General features: G+C 48.5%; 1 protein-coding gene across 1 annotated transcript in view; it reads right to left on the reverse strand.

Moving 5' to 3' along the window:
* Positions 1 to 20: 20 nt before the first annotated feature.
* The window catches only part of GRK2 (G protein-coupled receptor kinase 2), a 258,235-nt gene continuing 237,534 nt past the window's right edge, over positions 21 to 20,721 (reverse strand). The window contains exon 21 of the mRNA XM_069232942.1: positions 21 to 1,049. Coding sequence (XP_069089043.1) covers positions 891 to 1,049 — 159 coding nt within the window. The 3' untranslated portion in view covers positions 21 to 890. The remainder of the gene's footprint in view (positions 1,050 to 20,721) is intronic.

The raw sequence follows: 20,721 nt of genomic DNA on the forward strand, positions 1-20,721 counted from the left end.
TTGACAGGCATTTCATGACTGTGGGGTAAGTTTAATACTTTTAATGTGGAGCATTTTGCCATGGTTATGGGACCACAATGATAATATTGTGGGGATGGATCCGGATGTTTAAAGAACCAATCTGACCAATGACATCACGCATAGCACCCAACTCCCATCCATCCCTCCAGTGAGCATAACCACTTATTATACTGACCTGCAAAGACACTGACAATGTCTGTGCAACTGGCCAGAGAAGATACAGACAACACGCACACACACCTGCCCATGGCCCTGGAAACCTCAGAACTGGAGAACTACAAACAGTTCAGTGAACCCTCAAAAAATACCTTTACTAGGTTCCAAGATGCCAGCCACAAGTCAGTGTCTGAAATGACACCGGGTAATGTGTGGCAGGTAGGGGCAAAGCCAAGGTGTCTTTTGCCTACTGTCCCATCCCACTCTTCAGCAACCCACAGCATCTCACCAGACAACAACCACACAAAGTGTTTGCAGGAGGGGCTCAGAAGATAAAACATATGGCAAAGGTAGAAGAAAATGAAGGTATCTTTCCTTCCCCTTTTTTGGCAATAAAACAATAACACCCACCCCCCAACAAAAGCAGGAAACAATTAGAAAAATAATTCCAAAAAATAAATTAAAATTTCCTGAAACAAATAACATTCTCTCACTCCACAGCAGGTTTTTTTTTTTTTTTAAGCTGGCTAGGCTAGCTCCTCCCTTTCCACTCCCACGACCTATCACAACCGTTCGCCTAGCCAGCACCCTCACAGTCCAGCGGCATTGGCAGGAGAGGGAATGTGTCTGCACGTACGCACACGCGTGCTCGCGTGTGCAAAAGATAGAAGGGCGGACGCCATTTGCCAGCGGTGGATGGGGCCTTCCAGAGGTCAGAGGCCATTGGCGCTGCGACTGACCAGCGGCGGCTTACTGGTCTCTACTGGCGAACGGGGCTTCGTGATCATCTTGGGCACACGCTGCAGCAGCTGCTGGGCCTCCTGGTAGGCATCCCGCAGCTCCTTCTTCCACTGAGTGAACTCTGGGTCGCTCTAAAGGAAGAGAAGGAGAAACCCAGTCAGAAGAGTAATAAGATGGAACAGAAGAGAAAGAATAGTGTTGGGAATGCAGATATAAGCCCAACTACTAGATGGCAGAGTAATGCACAGAATGTGAATTCAGAACACATTCAAGTTGCAAAAGTTACTTACCCGTAACAACAGTTTTGAAGCTTGTTCAACTTAGTGTATTATTTTGCCGCACACTGCTTAGGTCAAAACATTTTTTTTTAAATATATATGTTACGATTGTGTGAAATGTGTGTAATTTCCTTTCGCATAATTATGCAATATTTCAGCAAAATGATAAGAAATGATACAATATTCAAATTATTAATTTAGTGCTATATTTTACACAAAAACTCAAAAGCAGCAATTTACAGGAGAACGCATGTTGCGCTACAAGGAGCGTAAAAAAACAAAAGCACTGCGAACATCAGCTGCTTGCGTTCTGTTGTTCCTGTGAGTTTGCAGTAAATGTTGACCACCAATTGCATGTATTTATGTCGTAATGGCAGTTTCTGGAATTTGTGTAACAAGCATAAGTATATTTCCCAAATTGACCCAAATTATACTGGTGTCATTTCAATTTGACACTGGCAGCAATAGCGGTGGTGTAGTTATAGTTAGGTTGTAGTAGCCATAGGAAAGTAATTTCTTGATTTCCTAATTACTTTGGTGCTATTTGGCCTGCGCCTAACCCGCAGGGATGGCCATGGGAGCAGGAGACTGTGACCTTCCTCCCACCAGCCAGTCAGCCCCCCCAAAGCTTCAAGGATGCTCGGGTGGGGGACAACATGACCCTTCCTTCAATTTTAAAATCCGCCACATAGGATATCGTCCCCAGAGCCTCAAGGGAAGTGGGGCTGAAAGCTACATCCCCTATCAGTATACATTAAAATACATTGTGCCACCCTCCATGGGCCCTAGCCCACCCTGTTTAAAAAATAATAATTTTTATTTAAAAGTACTGGAGTCAGCAATATATATTTTTTTAATTTTACTGGTGACCCACTGATCCTCCACAGGTAAACGTTTAAAAAAAAAAATGTTTTTGCCCCCATGGGTAGGTAGCTTTATACCTATCCTGCCTGCTTAAATGATTTTAAAAAATGTTAAACTTTCTTTCAGGACAGGGGAGTGAGTCTCCCCGTTGATGTGGTGCCACATACCCCGGCCCTAGCCCGCCCTGCTTTTTTTTTATTTATTTTTTAAACACAGGAGTCATCACTATTTTTTTTTTATTTTCACTGCTGATCCTCTGCAAATTTGTGGTAATTTAAAAAACATAAAAAATGTTTCTGGACCCATGGGTGGGCAGGTTAATACCTACCCTGCTTCCTTCCATGATTTTTCAAACTTTTTATCAGGACAGGGGACTGAGTCGCCCTGTTGATATAGTACCACATTGTGCCACACTCCCCAGACCTTAGCCCACCCCGTTTTATTATTCTTTTTAACGCGGGAGTCAGCACTATTTTTTTTTCATTTTACTGCTGATCCTCCGCAAATTTGAGCTAATTTATTTTTAAAATTAATGTTTTTGTCCTTATGGGTGGGCTGGTTTATACCTACCCCGCCTCCTTTCATGATTTTCAAATTTTCTTTCAGGACGGGGGACCGAGTCTCCCCGTTGATGTGGTACCACATTGTGCCACCATCTCCGGACCCTAGCCCAATGCGGGGTTTTTCTTTTTCTTAACGCAGGAGTCAGCACAATTTTTTTTATTTTGCTGCTGATTCTCTGCAAATGTGTGGGATTTTTTTTTAAATGAATGCTTTAGGTTTATGCCTACCCAACCATCATATATAATTTCTTTTGACTTTTTGATTAGGACAGGAGACTGAGTCGCTTAATTGATGTGGTATTAGCCAATCAGATCTTATCTCTAGATCTTTTGGCTCTGCAGTGTGAAATATCTATATTTTTTTAAACCTCAATTTCTCAAAAACTACTGAACAACAAATCTCAAAAAGTGCGCTTTCTGGTCAGATCTTGCTTTCTGCCAAATCTATTTGGAGCAATTACGTTCAACCGTTTTGGGGGTAGCTACGTCTAATTTTCCTATGGAAACATTTATGGGGAAAACATGTTTTGGGGTCCCCTTTTTCCTCCTCGTCCCTGCTTGACGGATCACCCCAAAACTTTCCAAGAAGGAGGTGAGGTGTAAGCCTTTTGTGGAAAGTTTTGTGTAGATTCACTAAACGGCACCTAAGTCATATATGGGAAATTATACTTGCCCTCTAACCATCTGTTCCTAGTGAGTAGTGCTGTAGATTCAAGTGCGCTGCTGTAGGAAAGTACCCTCTTTCTTGGCACGGTTACCTCCGTTTTCTGCCTGTTGTCGGTGTGTTTGACCACGGTCATTGGGATCCTGCTAACCAGGACCCCAGTGATTATTCTCTCTCCCTTCTAACGTGGTAACTGGTACCATTTTCACCCCACATTTGACCTACTGGTGCCCTCATGTAAGTCCCTAGTATATGGTACCGAGGTACCCAGAGCATTGGGGTACCAGGGGATTCCCATGGGCTGCAGCATGTATTATGCCACCCATGGGGAGCCAATGCAAAGTGTTCTGCAGGACATGGCAGCCTGCGTGAAAGGGTGCATACACCCTTTTTCACTACAGGTCACTGTAAGTCACCCCTATGGCAGACCATCCTAGCCCAGAGTGCAAGGTGCAAGTACCTGTGTGTGAAGGCACTAGCAGAGGTTCCCCCACGAACTCCAGTACCATTTTCATGGACTTCGTGAGTGCGGGGGCACCATTTTTTGCGTGTACTGGACATATGTCACTACCTATGTCCAGCTAATAATGATAACTTCAAACCTAGGCATGTTTGGTATTAAACATGTCAGAATCATACCCCAATACTGTTGCCAGTATTGGAAGTATGATTCCATTCACTCTGTGGGCTCCTTAGAGGACCCCCAGCATTACTCCTACCAGCCTTCTAGGGTTTTTCAGGCAGGCCAAGCTACTGCCACCATTCAGACAGTTTTCTGTCCTCCTGCTGCTTGAACAGCTCAAGCCCAGGAAGGCAGAACAAAGGGTTTCTTTTGGGAGAGGGGGGTAACGCCCTCTTCCTTTTGGAAATAGGTGTTACATGGCTCGGGCGGGTTAGTCTCCCCAAGCCACTGGTATGCTCTGAAGGGCACATTTGGTGCCCTCCGTGCATAAACCAGTCTACACTGGTTCAGGGACCTCCAGTCCCCTGCTCTGGCATGAAACTGGACAATGGAAAGGGGAGTGACCACTCTCCTGTCCATCACCACCCCAGGGGTGGTGCCAAGAGCTCCTCCAGAGGGTGCCTTGGTTCTGCCTTCTTGAATCCAAGGTTGGCAGGGACCTCTGGGAGCATCAGTGGCCAGGCCAGGTACGCCGAGCCCCCTCTTGATAGGTGGTCATCTGGCAAGGATACCAATCCCCCTTTCAGGACTAATTTAAGGTCTCTCCTTGGGTGGATCCTCCGATTTGGCATACCCGAAGAAGACTCTTCTTGCAACATTGTTTCCACGGCTCCCTCCATTTTCTGCAACATTTCCCCGGCTGTGCATCCTCTGAGGGCGGCAAGTCTTCAGTCTGCACGAGAAGGAAGAAGGAGCCTCCCTTGGAATGAAGGAGTCACTCCCCTGCATCGGAAGGCACCAACTGCAACAACAACCGGCTGCGTGGATCTCCTCTCATCCTAAGATGAGTGGATCCTGTATCACAGGTGGTGGTCTGGAGTAGTCCTCTTGGTCCTCCCCCCCAGCTTTTCAACTTTGGTGGAGGTAAGCCCTTGCCTTCCCATGCAGGACAGTAGCCTCCCGTGTGCCGCGTCTCTTGCAGCTGCCAAGGCTTGTTTGCATCTCCTCCAAGGGATCTTCAGGCTACGTGTAGCTTCAGCCCCCAGCACTCCTTCCTGCGACGCACATCCCTCTGGGTGGTTCTCCTGTAGCGTGGGACCCTTCTCCAGTTGTGCTCCGTGTGCTCTTCTGCGACTCCTGTGTCCCCCTCCTGTGGGACTCCTGCGGGTGCTGCCTCTGCTCCTGTAGGCTCTGTGACGCTAAGGGTCCCCTGTGACCCCCTGCGTTGAGTCCGCCTGGACCTTTGCTAGCCCTCAGTAGCTCCTCTTTCTGCCAGCCAAGACATTTGCGTTTGCCAAGGCTTGTTGGTGAAATTCCTACACCAACACCCGACTGCAATTCTTCTTCCAGCGTGGAACGTCATCTGCATCCCTCAGGAACTCATCACCGATTCCAGGGCTGCAGTGCTGACCTTCACATCACCGTCAACCAACTCCTGCATCCACAGCTGGGTGGGCAGTGGCTTCTACTCCTCCTGGACTCTTCTGTGACTTCTGGACTAGGTCCCCTCTCTCCACAGGCCTTCCTCTCCAGGAATCCACTGCTGGTTTCTTGCAGACCTGTCTGGGTGTTGCATTTTCTTCTTTTCTTTCCTTCTGGGTGGTTTGGGGAAAATCTTGTAATGTACTCCTTTCCTCCTGGTCACTAGGGGGCACTGTGGTACTTATCTTTGGGGTTTCCTAGTACTCCCAGCTCCCCTTTACACAGTCCACTTACCTAGGTTGGGGTCCTGTGTTCGAATTCAATTTTTGTTTTAAGTATATTATTTGGGCTCCCCCTAGGGTCACTATTTTCTAACTGCATTTGCACTGTTTTCTATCACTTTCTATGCCCATTTCTGGTAACTAGTGTATATTTTTGGTGTGTTACTTACCTCCTATTGGAGGATTGCCTCGCTAGTACTTTTTGGTATAGTGTCACTAAAATATAGCACCTTTATTTTTATAACACTGAGTGTTTTCTTTCATGTGTGTAAGTGCTGTGTGACTACAGTGGTATTGCTTGAGTTTTGCATGTCTCTTAGATATGCTTTGGCTGCTCATCCACAGCTACCTCTAGAGAGCCTAGCTTCTAGACACTGCCTACACTACACTAGTAGGGGATACCTGGACCTGGTATAAGGTGTAAGTACCTTAGGTACCCACCACACACCAGGCCAGCTTCCTACCGCTACATACTCCTGCCATCAAGTGGCAGAACTAGACTTTTGCAACTTGCTTTTCTGTACAGAAATTTGACTCAAAAGACCTGTTGGCTTCTACCATTGGTCCACAATGCACCCGACCATGGATACCATCTTCAATTGTTTTCCAGGAGGGAGGGAGTAGTGTAAGTGGAGTGCAGTGTAAAAGACCAAAATGTTCTGTGCATTGTAAAGGGAGAGTGTGGGAGGAACGTCTGTGACCATCCCTGGCTTCCAGGGAGGAGGGCGGCTGCATATGAATATACAACAGTACAATCTACAAATATATTTACAGAGTAAATAACACTTTCGTTCATAAAAGGTTTGGCTGTGGGTACATGTGCTCTGCATAGACTTGAAGGCAGTTTCTCCTCAAAAAGGTGGCTAGTGAGCAGATGTTTGGAACAGTGTTCTTGAGCCAACTTGGTCAACTTAAGCCTGCTGATAGGCTAGAACAGCCACACAGTAGTGCTCGGTGAAAGCGTGCGGAGCTAAATGAGTGGAAGCCTTGCAGATGATCCATCTTGCAATGCTCGATTTACATAGGGTAGCCCTTGTAGTGTTTGGCAAAGGCTACAAAAAGTTAATTGGATTTACGAAAACAGTTCAATCAAAATGGAATACGAGAGTGCCACCTTAACATGTAGGGTGTTAAGAGCCCTCTCAGCTATGGAGACTGTGGGAAGAAGGCAGGGAGTTTAATGGCTTGGTTCATTTGGAACAGTGAGACAACCTTTGGTAGAAACCTAGGGTTGGTTTGAAGGACTATCCTATCTTTGTGACTATAAATGAATGGTTTGTGTATTGTAAGAGCTTGGAGTTCACCAATACATCTTAGAGAGGTGATTGCTACTAGAAAAGCTAGCTTCTAAGACAAACTATAGAAGTGTAGGCGTTTAAAAGGTTCTACAAGTGGCAGGGGGCGACTTGGGAGGTATTACCATTTTGAGAAGCTCCATGAAAGCCCTAATGACAGGGACTTTGAAAAGTGATTTGTTTTGCGGTTTGGCACGTAAGCTCCAACTGTGGTTAGCTGTAGGGGTAGTGAAGTGTAAGCAAGGCCTGCCGTGCATCGAAGTGGGAGGTAGCAGAGAATCTCCTGCAAGGAGATCTTAAAGTGATGCAACTGTTTGGACTTATAGTGCATGAATCCATTCCATTTCGCTGGGTAACAGGTGTGAGTAGTGGGCTTGTGCGCCTCCTGCACATTGAACATACACTCCTCTGGAAGTTCGATGTAGCCAGTCTCTTGGATCTCAAGTGCCATATTGCGAGATTTAACTAAGCTGGCCCTGAAGGTCTGGACTCAGCGTGAGCTTCTTGTGGATGCTGACTGATATCCCTAGGAGCACGGAGTTCTAGGGCTACCATTTCCAGGCTGGTGCTACTAAGGCCATGGACATCTGCTGCATCTTGTTTACTATGTACAGGATGATGGGGAAGAGGAGACAAAGCATAGGCAAATATCCCAAAACCTTTTATCCATAGTGCATTGTCTATGGATTGTGTGTCAGGTTACCTTGGCGCAAAGTTTTAGCATCTTGCATTTTCAAGGGTAGTGAACCGATAAATGGTCGGGGTTCCCCACTGATGGACTTGTTGATGTGTCGGGCTGAGTACTCCACAAAGTTGTTCCCAATCCAGGCAAATGCTCCACCAGCAGGCGAACACTGTTGCAGATTGCCCAGTGTCAGATCTTTTGAGCCAACACAGAGAGCTGGGGAGAGTGGTTTCCTACTGTCTCTGTATGTAACAGATGGCTGTCATCTTATCAGTCTTTATGAGGACTGTCTTGTCTTGAATCCATCTGAAGAAGGCCCAAAGGCTAGATGAATGACCAGAAGTTTCAGGCAGGTGACGTGCTACCCTTAGTGCCGAGAGGTCCCGGTGGCAGGTATGGTCATGTTTAGGTGAGCACACCACTTCATGAGAGATGCGTTGGTGGTAATTGTCACCTGTGGATGAGGGTCTAGAAAGGGCCTGCTTATCAACAGGTTGTTACTACCACCATAGTAGAGTGTGTTGTGCCCTGGCTTTTACCAGCACTAATCTTCCCAGAGCCCTACTGCCTTTGACCACCGCCACCCTGAGGCACTCCTGTAGAAGTCACATGTGCAACCTGGCATGTCGGGCTACCCTGAGGCACTCCTGTAGCAGTCACGTGTGCAACGTGGCATGTTGAGCTACCCTGAGGCACTCCTGTAGCAGTCACATGTGCAACCTGGCATGTCGAGCTACCCTGAGGCACTCCTGTAGCAGTCACGCGTGCAACCTGGCATGTCGGGCTACCCTGAGGCACTCCTGTAGCAGTCACATGTGCAACCTGGCATGTCGGGCTACCCTGAGGCACTCCTGTAGCAGTCACGCGTGCAACCTGGCATGTCGGGCTACCCTGAGGCACTCCTGTAGCAGTCACATGTGCAACCTGGCATGTCGAGCTACTGTTATGTACGATGCCATTATCCCCAACAGTTTCAACAGTCAATACAGTGAGAAGACGTTTTGTATGAGAAAAAAAAAAAAAAAGCAGCAGCAGCTGGAATGCAATCACTGTCTGGTGTATGCTTTCCCTGTGACAGCATTTAGAACAGAGCCCAAGAGAGTCTGGAGTTGTTGGGGCTAAACATAGGATTTCTTGATGTTGATGGTGTACCCTGATCTGTGGAGTAGGGACACCGCTGTTAGAGTGTGCGTCAGGCATTACTGCATGGTGCTTGTAAGGAAATGCCTCCTTGGCATGGTTGCCCCCTGACTTTTTGCCTTTGCTGATGCTATGTTTACAATTGAAAGTGTGCTGAGGCCTGCTAACCAGGCCCCAGCACCAGTGTTCTTTCCCTAACCTGTACTTTTGTATCCACAATTGGCAGACCCTGGCATCCAGATAAGTCCCTTGTAACTGGTACTTCTAGTACCAAGGGCCCTGATGCCAAGGAAGGTCTCTAAGGGCTGCAGCATGTCTTATGCCACCCTGGAGACCTCTCACTCAGCACAGACACCCTGCTTGCCAGCTTGTGTGTGCTAGTGAGGACAAAACGAGTAAGTCGACATGGCACTCCCCTCAGGGTGCCATGCCAGCCTCTCACTGCCTATGCAGTATAGGTAAGACACCCCTCTAGCAGGCCTTACAGCCCTAAGGCAGGGTGCACTATACCATAGGTGAGGGTACCAGTGCATGAGCATGGTACCCCTACAGTGTCTAAACAAAACCTTAGACATTGTAAGTGCAGGGTAGCCATAAGAGTATATGGTCTGGGAGTTTGTCAAACACGAACTCCACAGCACCATAATGGCTACACTGAAAACTGGGAAGTTTGGTATCAAACTTCTCAGCACAATAAATGCACACTGATGCCAGTGTACATTTTATTGTCAAATACACCCCAGAGGGCACCTTAGAGGTGCCCCCTGAAACTTAACCGACTATCTGTGTAGGCTGACTAGTTTTAGCAGCCTGCCACAAACCGAGACATGTTGCTGGCCCCATGGGGAGAGTGCCTTTGTCACTCTGAGGCCAGTAACAAAGCCTGCACTGGGTGGAGATGCTAACACCTCCCCCAGGCAGGAATTGTCACACCTGGCGGTGAGCCTCAAAGGCTCACCCCTTTGTCACAGCACCGCAGGACACTCCAGCTAGTGGAGTTGCCCGCCCCCTCCGGCCAGGCCCCACTTTTGGCGGCAAGGCCGGAGAAAATAATGAGAAAAACAAGGAGGAGTCACTGGCCAGTCAGGACAGCCCCTAAGGTGTCCTGAGCTGAAGTGACTCTAACTTTTAGAAATCCTCCATCTTGCAGATGGAGGATTCCCCCAATAGGGTTAGGATTGTGACCCCCTCCCCTTGGGAGGAGGCACAAAGAGGGTGTACCCACCCTCAGGGCTAGTAGCCATTGGCTACTAACCCCCCAGACCTAAACACGCCCTTAAATTTAGTATTTAAGGGCTACCCTGAACCCTAGAAAATTAGATTCCTGCAACTACAAGAAGGACTGCCCAGCTGAAAACCCCTGCAGCGGAAGACCAGAAGACGACAACTGCCTTGGCTCCAGAAACTCACCGGCCTGTCTCCTGCCTTCCAAAGATCCTGCTCCAGCGACGCCTTCCAAAGGGACCAGCGACCTCGACATCCTCTGAGGACTGCCCCTGCTTCGAAAAGACAAGAAACTCCCGAGGACAGCGGACCTGCTCCAAGAAAGGCTGCAACTTTGTTTCCAGCAGCCTTGAAAGAACCCTGCAAGCTCCCCGCAAGAAGCGTGAGACTTGCAACACTGCACCCGGCGACCCCGACTCGGCTGGTGGAGATCCAACACCTCAGGAGGGACCCCAGGACTACTCTGATACTGTGAGTACCAAAACCTGTCCCCCCTGAGCCCCCACAGCGCCGCCTGCAGAGGGAATCCCGAGGCTTCCCCTGACCGCGACTCTTTGAATCCAAAGTCCCGACGCCTGGGAGAGACCCTGCACCCGCAGCCCCCAGGACCTGAAGGACCGGACTTTCACTGGAGAAGTGACCCCCAGGAGTCCCTCTCCCTTGCCCAAGTGGAGGTTTCCCCGAGGAATCCCCCCCTTGCCTGCCTGCAGCGCTGAAGAGATCCCGAGATCTCTCATAGACTAACATTGCGAACCCGACGCCTGTTTCTACACTGCACCCGGCCGCCCCCGCGCTGCTGAGGGTGAAATTTCTGTGTGGGCTTGTGTCCCCCCCGGTGCCCTACAAAACCCCCCTGGTCTGCCCTCCGAAGACGCGGGTACTTACCTGCAAGCAGACCGGAACCGGGGCACCCCCTTCTCTCCATTCTAGCCTATGTGTTTTGGGCACCACTTTGAACTCTGCACCTGACCGGCCCTGAGCTGCTGGTGTGGTGACTTTGGGGTTGCTCTGAACCCCCAACGGTGGGCTACCTTGGACCAAGAACTGAACCCTGTAAGTGTCTTACTTACCTGGTAAAACTAACAAAAACTTACCTCCCCCAGGAACTGTGAAAATTGCACTGTGTCCACTTTTAAAACAGCTATTTGTCAATAACTTGAAAAGTATACATGCACTTTTTATGATTTAAAGTTCCTAAAGTACTTACCTGCAATACCTTTCGAATGAGATATTACATGTAGAAATTGAACCTGTGGTTCTTAAAATAAACTAAGAAAATATATTTTTCTATACAAAACCTATTGGCTGGATTTGTCTCTGAGTGTGTGTACCTCATTTATTGTCTATGTGTATGTACAACAAATGCTTAACACTACTCCTTGGATAAGCCTACTGCTCGACCACACTACCACAAAATAGAGCATTAGTATTATCTATTTTTACCACTATTTTACCTCTAAGGGGAACCCTTGGACTCTGTGCATGCTATTCCTTACTTTGAAATAGCACATACAGAGCCAACTTCCTACATTGGTGGATCAGCGGTGGGGTACAAGACTTTGCATTTGCTGGACTACTCAGCCAATACCTGATCACACGACAAATTCCAAAATTGTCATTAGAAATTCATTTTTGAAATTTGAAATTTTTCAAAATTCTTAAAAGTCCTGCTAGGGCCTTGTGTGTTAAGTCCCTGTTTAGCATTGTCTTTTAGAGTTAAAAGTTTGTTAAAAGTTTGAAATTAGATTCTAGAAACAGTTTTAGATTCTTTAAAAAGTCTTCCAACTCTTAGCAAAATAATGTCTGATACAGAGATGAATGTGGTGGAACTCGACACCACACCTTACCTCCATCTTAAGATGAGGGAGCTAAGGTCTCTCTGTAATATCAAAAAAATAACCATTGGCTCCAGACATACCAAAATTCAGCTCCAGGAGCTGTTGGCAGAGTTTGAAAAAGCCAACCCCTCTGATGATGACCTCACAGAGGAAGAGATTAGTGACTTGGAGGCCAATGTCCCTCCTCCAGTCCTAAATAGGGAGAACAGGACCCCTCAAGTCCTGTCTCCAACTGTGTTAGTCAGAAATAGTGAGTCCCTCACAGGAGGGTCCCACATTTCTGAAATCACTGAGGATGCTCTCAGTGAAGATGACCTCCTGTTAGCCAGGATGGCCAAAAGATTGGCTTTAGAGAGACAGCTCCTAGCCATAGAAAGGGAAAGACAAGAGATGGGCCTAGGACCCATCAATGGTGGCAGCAATATAAATAGGGTCAGAGATTCTCCTGACATGTTAAAAATCCCCAAAGGGATTGTGACAAAATTTGAAGATGGTGATGACATCACCAAGTGGTTCACAGCTTTTGAGAGGGCTTGTGTAACCAGAAAAGTGAACAGATCTCACTGGGGTGCTCTCCTTTGGGAAATGTTCACAGGAAAGTGTAGGGATAGACTCCTCACACTCTCTGGAAAAGATGCAGAATCTTATGACCTCATGAAGGGTACCCTGATTGAGGGCTTTGGATTCTCCACTGAGGAGTACAGGATTAGGTTCAGGGGGGCTCAAAAATCCTCGAGCCAGACCTGGGTTGACTTTGTTGACTACTCAGTGAAAACACTAGATGGTTGGATTCAAGGCAGTGGTGTAAGTAATTATGATGGGCTGTACAATTTATTTGTGAAAGAACACCTATTGAGTAATTGTTTCAATGATAAACTGCATCGGCATCTGGTAGACCTAGGACCAATTTCTCCCCAAGAATTGGGAAAGAAGGCGGACCATTGGGTCAAGACAAGGGTGTCCAAGACTTCAACAGGGGGTGACCAAAAGAAAGGGGTCACAAAGACTCCCCAGGGGAAGGGTGATGAGACAACCAAAACTAAAAATAGTAAAGAGTCTTCTACAGGCCCCCAAAAACCTGCACAGGAGGGTGGGCCCAGAGCCTCTTCACAAAACAATGGGTACAAGGGTAAAAACTTTGATCCCAAAAAGGCCTGGTGTCATAGCTGTAAACAGCATGGACACCAAACTGGAGACAAGGCCTGTCCCAAGAAAGGTTCCACTCCAAACTCCCATCCAGGTAACACTGGTATGGCTAGTCTCCAAGTGGGATCAACAGTGTGCCCAGAGCAAATCAGGGTCCACACTGAAGCTACTCTAGTTTCTGAGGGTGGGGTGGATTTAGCCACACTAGCTGTCTGGCCGCCTAACATGCAAAAATACAGACAGCAACTCTTAATTAATGGGACTAGAATAGAGGGCCTGAGGGATACAGGTGCCAGTGTCACCATGGTGACAGAGAAACTGGTTTCCCCTGGCCAATACCTGACTGGAAAAACTTACACAGTCACCAACGCTGACAATCAGAGAAAAGTACATCCCATGGCAATGGTTACTTTAGAATGGGGAGGGGTCAATGGCCTGAAACAGGTGGTGGTCTCCTCAAATATCCCAGTGGACTGTCTGCTTGGAAATGACCTGGAGTCCTCAGCATGGGCTGAGGTAGAACTAAAAACCCATGCAGCAATGCTGGGTATCCCTGAACTGGTGTGTGTGAAAACAAGAGCACAGTGCAAGGCACAGGGTGAACAAGTAGAGCTGGAGTCTGGAAGAATGGCCCAGCCTACCAAGAGAACAGGAAAGTCAGTTGGGAAACCAACTACAACACAGCAAAAGAAAGGGAACCTCTCTTCTCAGGAAGAAGTTCTGCCCTCTGAGGGAACTGAGCCTTTGGAGCTTGAACCTTATCAGGTTGAGCTCTTAGGCCCAGGGGGACCCTCAAGGGAGGAGCTGTGTAAGGGACAAGAAACCTGTCCCTCTCTTGAAGGCCTTAGGCAGCAAGCTGCTGAAGAGTCCAAAGGCAAGAAAAATGGAACACATAGGGTCTATTGGGAAGATGGACTCCTGTACACTGAGGCCAGAGACCCCAAACCTGGTGCCACTAGGAGAGTGGTAGTGCCTCAGCTGTTCAGGAAGTTCATCCTAACATTGGCCCATGACATTCCCCTTGCTGGACATTTGGGACAAACCAAGACGTGGGAGAGGTTAGTCAACCACTTCTACTGGCCCAATATGTCCAACATGGTTAAGGAGTTTTGCCTCTCCTGCCCCACCTGTCAAGCCAGTGGTAAGACAGGTGGACATCCAAAGGCCCCCCTCATTCCACTTCCAGTGGTGGGGGTTCCCTTTGAAAGAGTGGGTGTGGACATAGTTGGTCCACTGGAACCTCCCACAGCCTCAGGGAATATGTATATCCTGGTAGTAGTGGATCATGCTACCAGGTATCCTGAAGCTATTCCCCTTAGGTCGACTACTGCCCCTGCAGTAGCCAAGGCCCTCATTGGTATCTTTACCAGAGTGGGTTTCCCTAAGGAGGTGGTGTCTGACAGAGGTACCAACTTCATGTCAGCATACCTAAAGCACATGTGGAATGAGTGTGGGGTGACTTATAAATTCACTACACCATACCATCCACAAACTAATGGCTTAGTTGAGAGATTCAACAAGACATTAAAGGGCATGATCATGGGGCTCCCAGAAAAACTCAAAAGGAGATGGGATGTCCTCTTGCCATGTCTGCTTTTCGCTTACAGAGAGGTGCCACAGAAGGGAGTAGGATTCTCACCCTTTGAACTTCTGTTTGGTCATCCTGTAAGGGGACCACTTGCCCTTGTTAAAGAAGGCTGGGAGAGACCTCTCCATGAGCCTAAACAGGACATAGTGGACTATGTACTTGGCCTTCGCTCTAGAATGGCAGAGTACATGGAAAAGGCAACCAAAAACCTTGAGGCCAGCCAACAGCTCCAGAAGTTTTGGTATGACCAAAAGGCTGCACTGGTTGAGTTCCAACCAGGGCAGAAAGTCTGGGTTCTGGAGCCTGTGGCTCCCAGGGCACTCCAGGACAAATGGAGTGGCCCTTACCCAGTACTAGAAAGGAAGAGTCAGGTCACCTACCTGGTGGACCTGGGCACAAGCAGGAGCCCCAAGAGGGTGATCCATGTGAACCGCCTTAAGCTCTTCCATGACAGGGCTGATGTGAATCTGTTGATGGTAACAGATGAGGATCAGGAGGCAGAGAGTGAACCTCTCCCTGATCTTCTGTCATCAGACCCAAAAGATGGCACAGTAGATGGAGTGATCTACTCAGACACCCTCTCTGGCCAACAGCAAGCTGATTGTAGGAGAGTCCTACAACAGTTTCCTGAACTCTTCTCCTTAACCCCTGGTCAGACACACCTGTGTACCCATGATGTGGACACAGGAGACAGCATGCCTGTCAAGAACAAAATCTTTAGACAGTCTGACCATGTTAAGGAAAGCATCAAGGTGGAAGTCCACAAGATGCTGGAATTGGGAGTAATTGAGCGCTCTGACAGCCCCTGGGCTAGCCCAGTGGTCTTAGTCCCCAAACCTCACACCAAAGATGGAAAGAAAGAGATGAGGTTTTGTGTGGACTACAGAGGGCTCAATTCTGTCACCAAGACAGATGCCCATCCAATTCCAAGAGCTGATGAGCTCATTGATAAATTAGGTGCTGCCAAATTTCTAAGTACCTTTGACTTGACAGCAGGGTACTGGCAAATAAAAATGGCACCTGGAGCAAAAGAAAAGACAGCATTCTCCACACCTGATGGGCATTATCAGTTTACTGTTATGCCCTTTGGTTTAAAGAATGCCCCTGCCACCTTCCAAAGGTTGGTGAATCAAGTCCTTGCTGGCTTGGAGTCCTTTAGCACAGCTTATCTTGATGATATTGCTGTCTTTAGCTCCACCTGGCAGGATCACCTGGTCCAGCTGAAGAAGGTTTTGAAGGCTCTGCAATCAGCAGGCCTCTCTATCAAGGCATCCAAATGCCAGATAGGGCAGGGAACTGTGGTTTACTTGGGCCACCTTGTAGGTGGAGGCCAAGTTCAGCCACTCCAACCCAAGATCCAGACTATTCTGGACTGGGTAGCTCCAAAAACCCAGACTCAAGTCAGGGCATTCCTTGGCTTGACTGGGTATTACAGGAGGTTTGTGAAGGGATATGGATCCATTGTGACAGCCCTCACTGAACTCACCTCCAAGAAAATGCCCAAGAAAGTGAACTGGACTGTGGAATGCCAACAGGCCTTTGACACCCTGAAACAGGCAATGTGCTCAGCACCAGTTCTAAAAGCTCCAGATTATTCTAAGCAGTTCATTGTGCAGACTGATGCCTCTGAACATGGGATAGGGGCAGTTTTGTCCCAAACAAATGATGATGGCCTTGACCAGCCTGTTGCTTTCATTAGCAGGAGGTTACTCCCCAGGGAGCAGCGTTGGAGTGCCATTGAGAGGGAGGCCTTTGCTGTGGTTTGGTCCCTGAAGAAGCTGAGACCATACCTCTTTGGGACTCACTTCCTAGTTCAAACTGACCACAGACCTCTCAAATGGCTGATGCAAATGAAAGGTGAAAATCCTAAACTGTTGAGGTGGTCCATCTCCCTACAGGGAATGGACTTTATAGTGGAACACAGACCTGGGACTGCCCATGCCAATGCAGATGGCCTTTCCAGGTTCTTCCACTTAGAAAATGAAGACTCTCTTGGGAAAGGTTAGTCTCATCCTCTTTCGTTTGGGGGGGGGTTGTGTAAGGAAATGCCTCCTTGGCATGGTTGCCCCTGACTTTTTGCCTTTGCTGATGCTATGTTTACAATTGAAAGTGTGCTGAGGCCTGCTAACCAGGCCCCAGCACCAGTGTTCTTTCCCTAACCTGTACTTTTGTATCCACAATTGGCAGACCCTGGCATCCAGATAAGTCCCTTGTAACTGGTACTTCTAGTACCAAGGGCCCTGATGCCAAGGAAGGTCTCTAAGGGCTGCAGCATGTCTTATGCCACCCTGGAGACCTCTCACTCAGCACAGACACCCTGCTTGCCAGCTTGTGTGTGCTAGTGAGGACAAAACGAGTAAGTCGACATGGCACTCCCCTCAGGGTGCCATGCCAGCCTCTCACTGCCTATGCAGTATAGGTAAGACACCCCTCTAGCAGGCCTTACAGCCCTAAGGCAGGGTGCACTATACCATAGGTGAGAGTACCAGTGCATGAGCATGGTACCCCTACAGTGTCTAAACAAAACCTTAGACATTGTAAGTGCAGGGTAGCCATAAGAGTATATGGTCTGGGAGTTTGTCAAACACGAACTCCACAGCACCATAATGGCTACACTGAAAACTGGGAAGTTTGGTATCAAACTTCTCAGCACAATAAATGCACACTGTAGGAAGTTGGCTCTGTATGTGCTATTTCAAAGTAAGGAATAGCATGCACAGAGTCCAAGGGTTCCCCTTAGAGGTAAAATAGTGGTAAAAATAGATAATACTAATGCTCTATTTTGTGGTAGTGTGGTCGAGCAGTAGGCTTATCCAAGGAGTAGTGTTAAGCATTTGTTGTACATACACAAGACAATAAATGAGGTACACACACTCAGAGACAAATCCAGCCAATAGGTTTTTATATAGAAAAATATCTTTTCTTAGTTTATTTTAAGAACCACAGGTTCAAATTCTACATGTAATATCTCATTCGAAAGGTATTGCAGGTAAGTACTTTAGGAACTTCAAATCATCAAAATTGCATGTATACTTTTCAAGTTATTGACAAATAGCTGTTTTAAAAGTGGACACTTAGTGCAATTTTCACAGTTCCTGGGGGAGGTAAGTTTTTGTTAGTTTTACCAGGTAAGTAGGACACTTACAGGGTTCAGTTCTTGGTCCAAGGTAGCCCACCGTTGGGGGTTCAGAGCAACCCCAAAGTCACCACACCAGCAGCTCAGGGCCGGTCAGGTGCAGAGTTCAAAGTGGTGCCCAAAACACATAGGCTAGAATGGAGAGAAGGGGGTGCCCCGGTTCCGGTCTGCTTGCAGGTAAGTACCCGCGTCTTCGGAGGGCAGACCAGGGGGGTTTTGTAGGGCACCGGGGGGGACACAAGTCCACACAGAAATTTCACCCTCAGCAGCGCGGGGGCGGCCGGGTGCAGTGTAGAAACAAGCGTCGGGTTTTCAATGTTAGTCTATGAGAGATCTCGGGATCTCTTCAGCGCTGCAGGCAGGCAAGGGGGGGATTCCTCGGGGAAACCTCCACTTGGGCAAGGGAGAGGGACTCCTGGGGGTCACTTCTCCAGTGAAAGTCCGGTCCTTCAGGTCCTGGGGGCTGCGGGTGCAGGGTCTCTCCCAGGCGTCGGGACTTTAGGTTCAAAGAGTCGCGGTCAGGGGAAGCCTCGGGATTCCCTCTGCAGGCGGCGCTGTGGGGGCTCAGGGGGGACAGGTTTTGGTACTCACAGTATCAGAGTAGTCCTGGGGTCCCTCCAGAGGTGTTGGATCGCCACCAGCCGAGTCTGGGTCGCCGGGTGCAGTGTTGCAAGTCTCACGCTTCTTGCGGGGAGCTTGCAGGGTTCTTTAAAGCTGCTGGAAACAAAGTTGCAGCTTTTCTTGGAGCAGGTCCGCTGTCCTCGGGAGTTTCTTGTCTTTTCGAAGCAGGGGCAGTCCTCAGAGGATGTCGAGGTCGCTGGTCCCTTTGGAAGGCGTCGCTGGAGCAGGATCTTTGGAAGGCAGGAGACAGGCCGGTGAGTTTCTGGAGCCAAGGCAGTTGTCGTCTTCTGGTCTTCCGCTGCAGGGGTTTTCAGCTAGGCAGTCCTTCTTCTTGTAGTTGCAGGAATCTAATTTTCTAGGGTTCAGGGTAGCCCTTAAATACTAAATTTAAGGGCGTGTTTAGGTCTGGGGGGTTAGTAGCCAATGGCTACTAGCCCTGAGGGTGGGTACACCCTCTTTGTGCCTCCTCCCAAGGGGAGGGGGTCACAATCCTAACCCTATTGGGGGAATCCTCCATCTGCAAGATGGAGGATTTCTAAAAGTTAGAGTCACCTCAGCTCAGGACACCTTAGGGGCTGTCCTGACTGGCCAGTGACTCCTCCTTGTTATTCTCATTATTTTCTCCGGCCTTGCCGCCAAAAGTGGGGCCTGGCCGGAGGGGGCGGGCAACTCCACTAGCTGGAGTGTCCTGCTGGGTTGGCACAAAGGAGGTGAGCCTTTGAGGCTCACCGCCAGGTGTGACAATTCCTGCCTGGGAGAGGTGTTAGCATCTCCACCCAGTGCAGGCTTTGTTACTGGCCTCAGAGTGACAAAGGCACTCTCCCCATGGGGCCAGCAACATGTCTCGGTTTGTGGCAGGCTGCTAAAACTAGTCAGCCTACACAGATAGTCGGTTAAGTTTCAGGGGGCACCTCTAAGGTGCCCTCTGTGGTGTATTTTACAGTAAAATGTACACTGGCATCAGTGTGCATTTATTGTGCTGAGAAGTTTGATACCAAACTTCCCAGTTTTCAGTGTAGCCATTATGGTGCTGTGGAGTTCGTGTTTGACAGACTCCCAGACCATATACTCTTATGGCTACCCTGCACTTACAATGTCTAAGGTTTTGTTTAGACACTGTAGGGGTACCATGCTCATGCACTGGTACCCTCACCTATGGTATAGTGCACCCTGCCTTAGGGCTGTAAGGCCTGCTAGAGGGGTGTCTTACCTATACTGCATAGGCAGTGAGAGGCTGGCATGGCACCCTGAGGGGAGTGCCATGTCGACTTACTCGTTTTGTCCTCACTAGCACACACAAGCTGGTAAGCAGTGTGTCTGTGCTGAGTGAGAGGTCTCCAGGGTGGCATAAGACATGCTGCAGCCCTTAGAGACCTTCCTTGGCATCAGGGCCCTTGGTACTAGAAGTACCAGTTACAAGGGACTTATCTGGATGCCAGGGTCTGCCAATTGTGGATACAAAAGTACAGGTTAGGGAAAGAACACTGGTGCTGGGGCCTGGTTAGCAGGCCTCAGCACACTTTCAATTGTAAACATAGCATCAGCAAAGGCAAAAAGTCAGGGGGCAACCATGCCAAGGAGGCATTTCCTTACACAACCCCCCCCCAAACGAAAGAGGATGAGACTAACCTTTCCCAAGAGAGTCTTCATTTTCTAAGTGGAAGAACCTGGAAAGGCCATCTGCATTGGCATGGGCAGTCCCAGGTCTGTGTTCCACTATAAAGTCCATTCCCTGTAGGGAGATGGACCACCTCAACAGTTTAGGATTTTCACCTTTCATTTGCATCAGCCATTTGAGAGGTCTGTGGTCAGTTTGAACTAGGAAGTGAGTCCCAAAGAGGTATGGTCTCAGCTTCTTCAGGGACCAGACCACAGCAAAGGCCTCCCTCTCAATGGCACTCCAACGCTGCTCCCTGGGGAGTAAGCTCCTGCTAATGAAAGCAACAGGCTGGTCAAGGCCATCATCATTTGTTTGGGACAAAACTGCCCCTATCCCATGTTCAGAGGCATCAGTCTGCACAATGAACTGCTTAGAATAATCTGGAGCTTTGAGAACTGGTGCTGAGCACATTGCCTGTTTCAGGGTGTCAAAGGCCTGTTGGCAGTCCACAGTCCAGTTCACTTTCTTGGGCATTTTCTTGGAGGTGAGCTCAGTGAGGGCTGTCACAATGGATCCATATCCCTTCACAAACCTCCTGTAGTACCCAGTCAAGCCAAGGAATGCCCTGACTTGAGTCTGGGTTTTTGGAGCTACCCAGTCCAGAATAGTCTGGATCTTGGGTTGGAGTGGCTGAACTTGGCCTCCACCTACAAGGTGTCCCAAGTAAACCACAGTTCCCTGCCCTATCTGGCATTTGGATGCCTTGATAGAGAGGCCTGCAGATTGCAGAGCCTTCAAAACCTTCCTCAGGTGGACCAGGTGATCCTGCCAGGTGG

The sequence above is a fragment of the Pleurodeles waltl genome, chromosome 4_2 (genome assembly GCF_031143425.1).
Source record: "Pleurodeles waltl isolate 20211129_DDA chromosome 4_2, aPleWal1.hap1.20221129, whole genome shotgun sequence".
NCBI classification, from domain to species: domain Eukaryota; kingdom Metazoa; phylum Chordata; class Amphibia; order Caudata; family Salamandridae; genus Pleurodeles; species Pleurodeles waltl.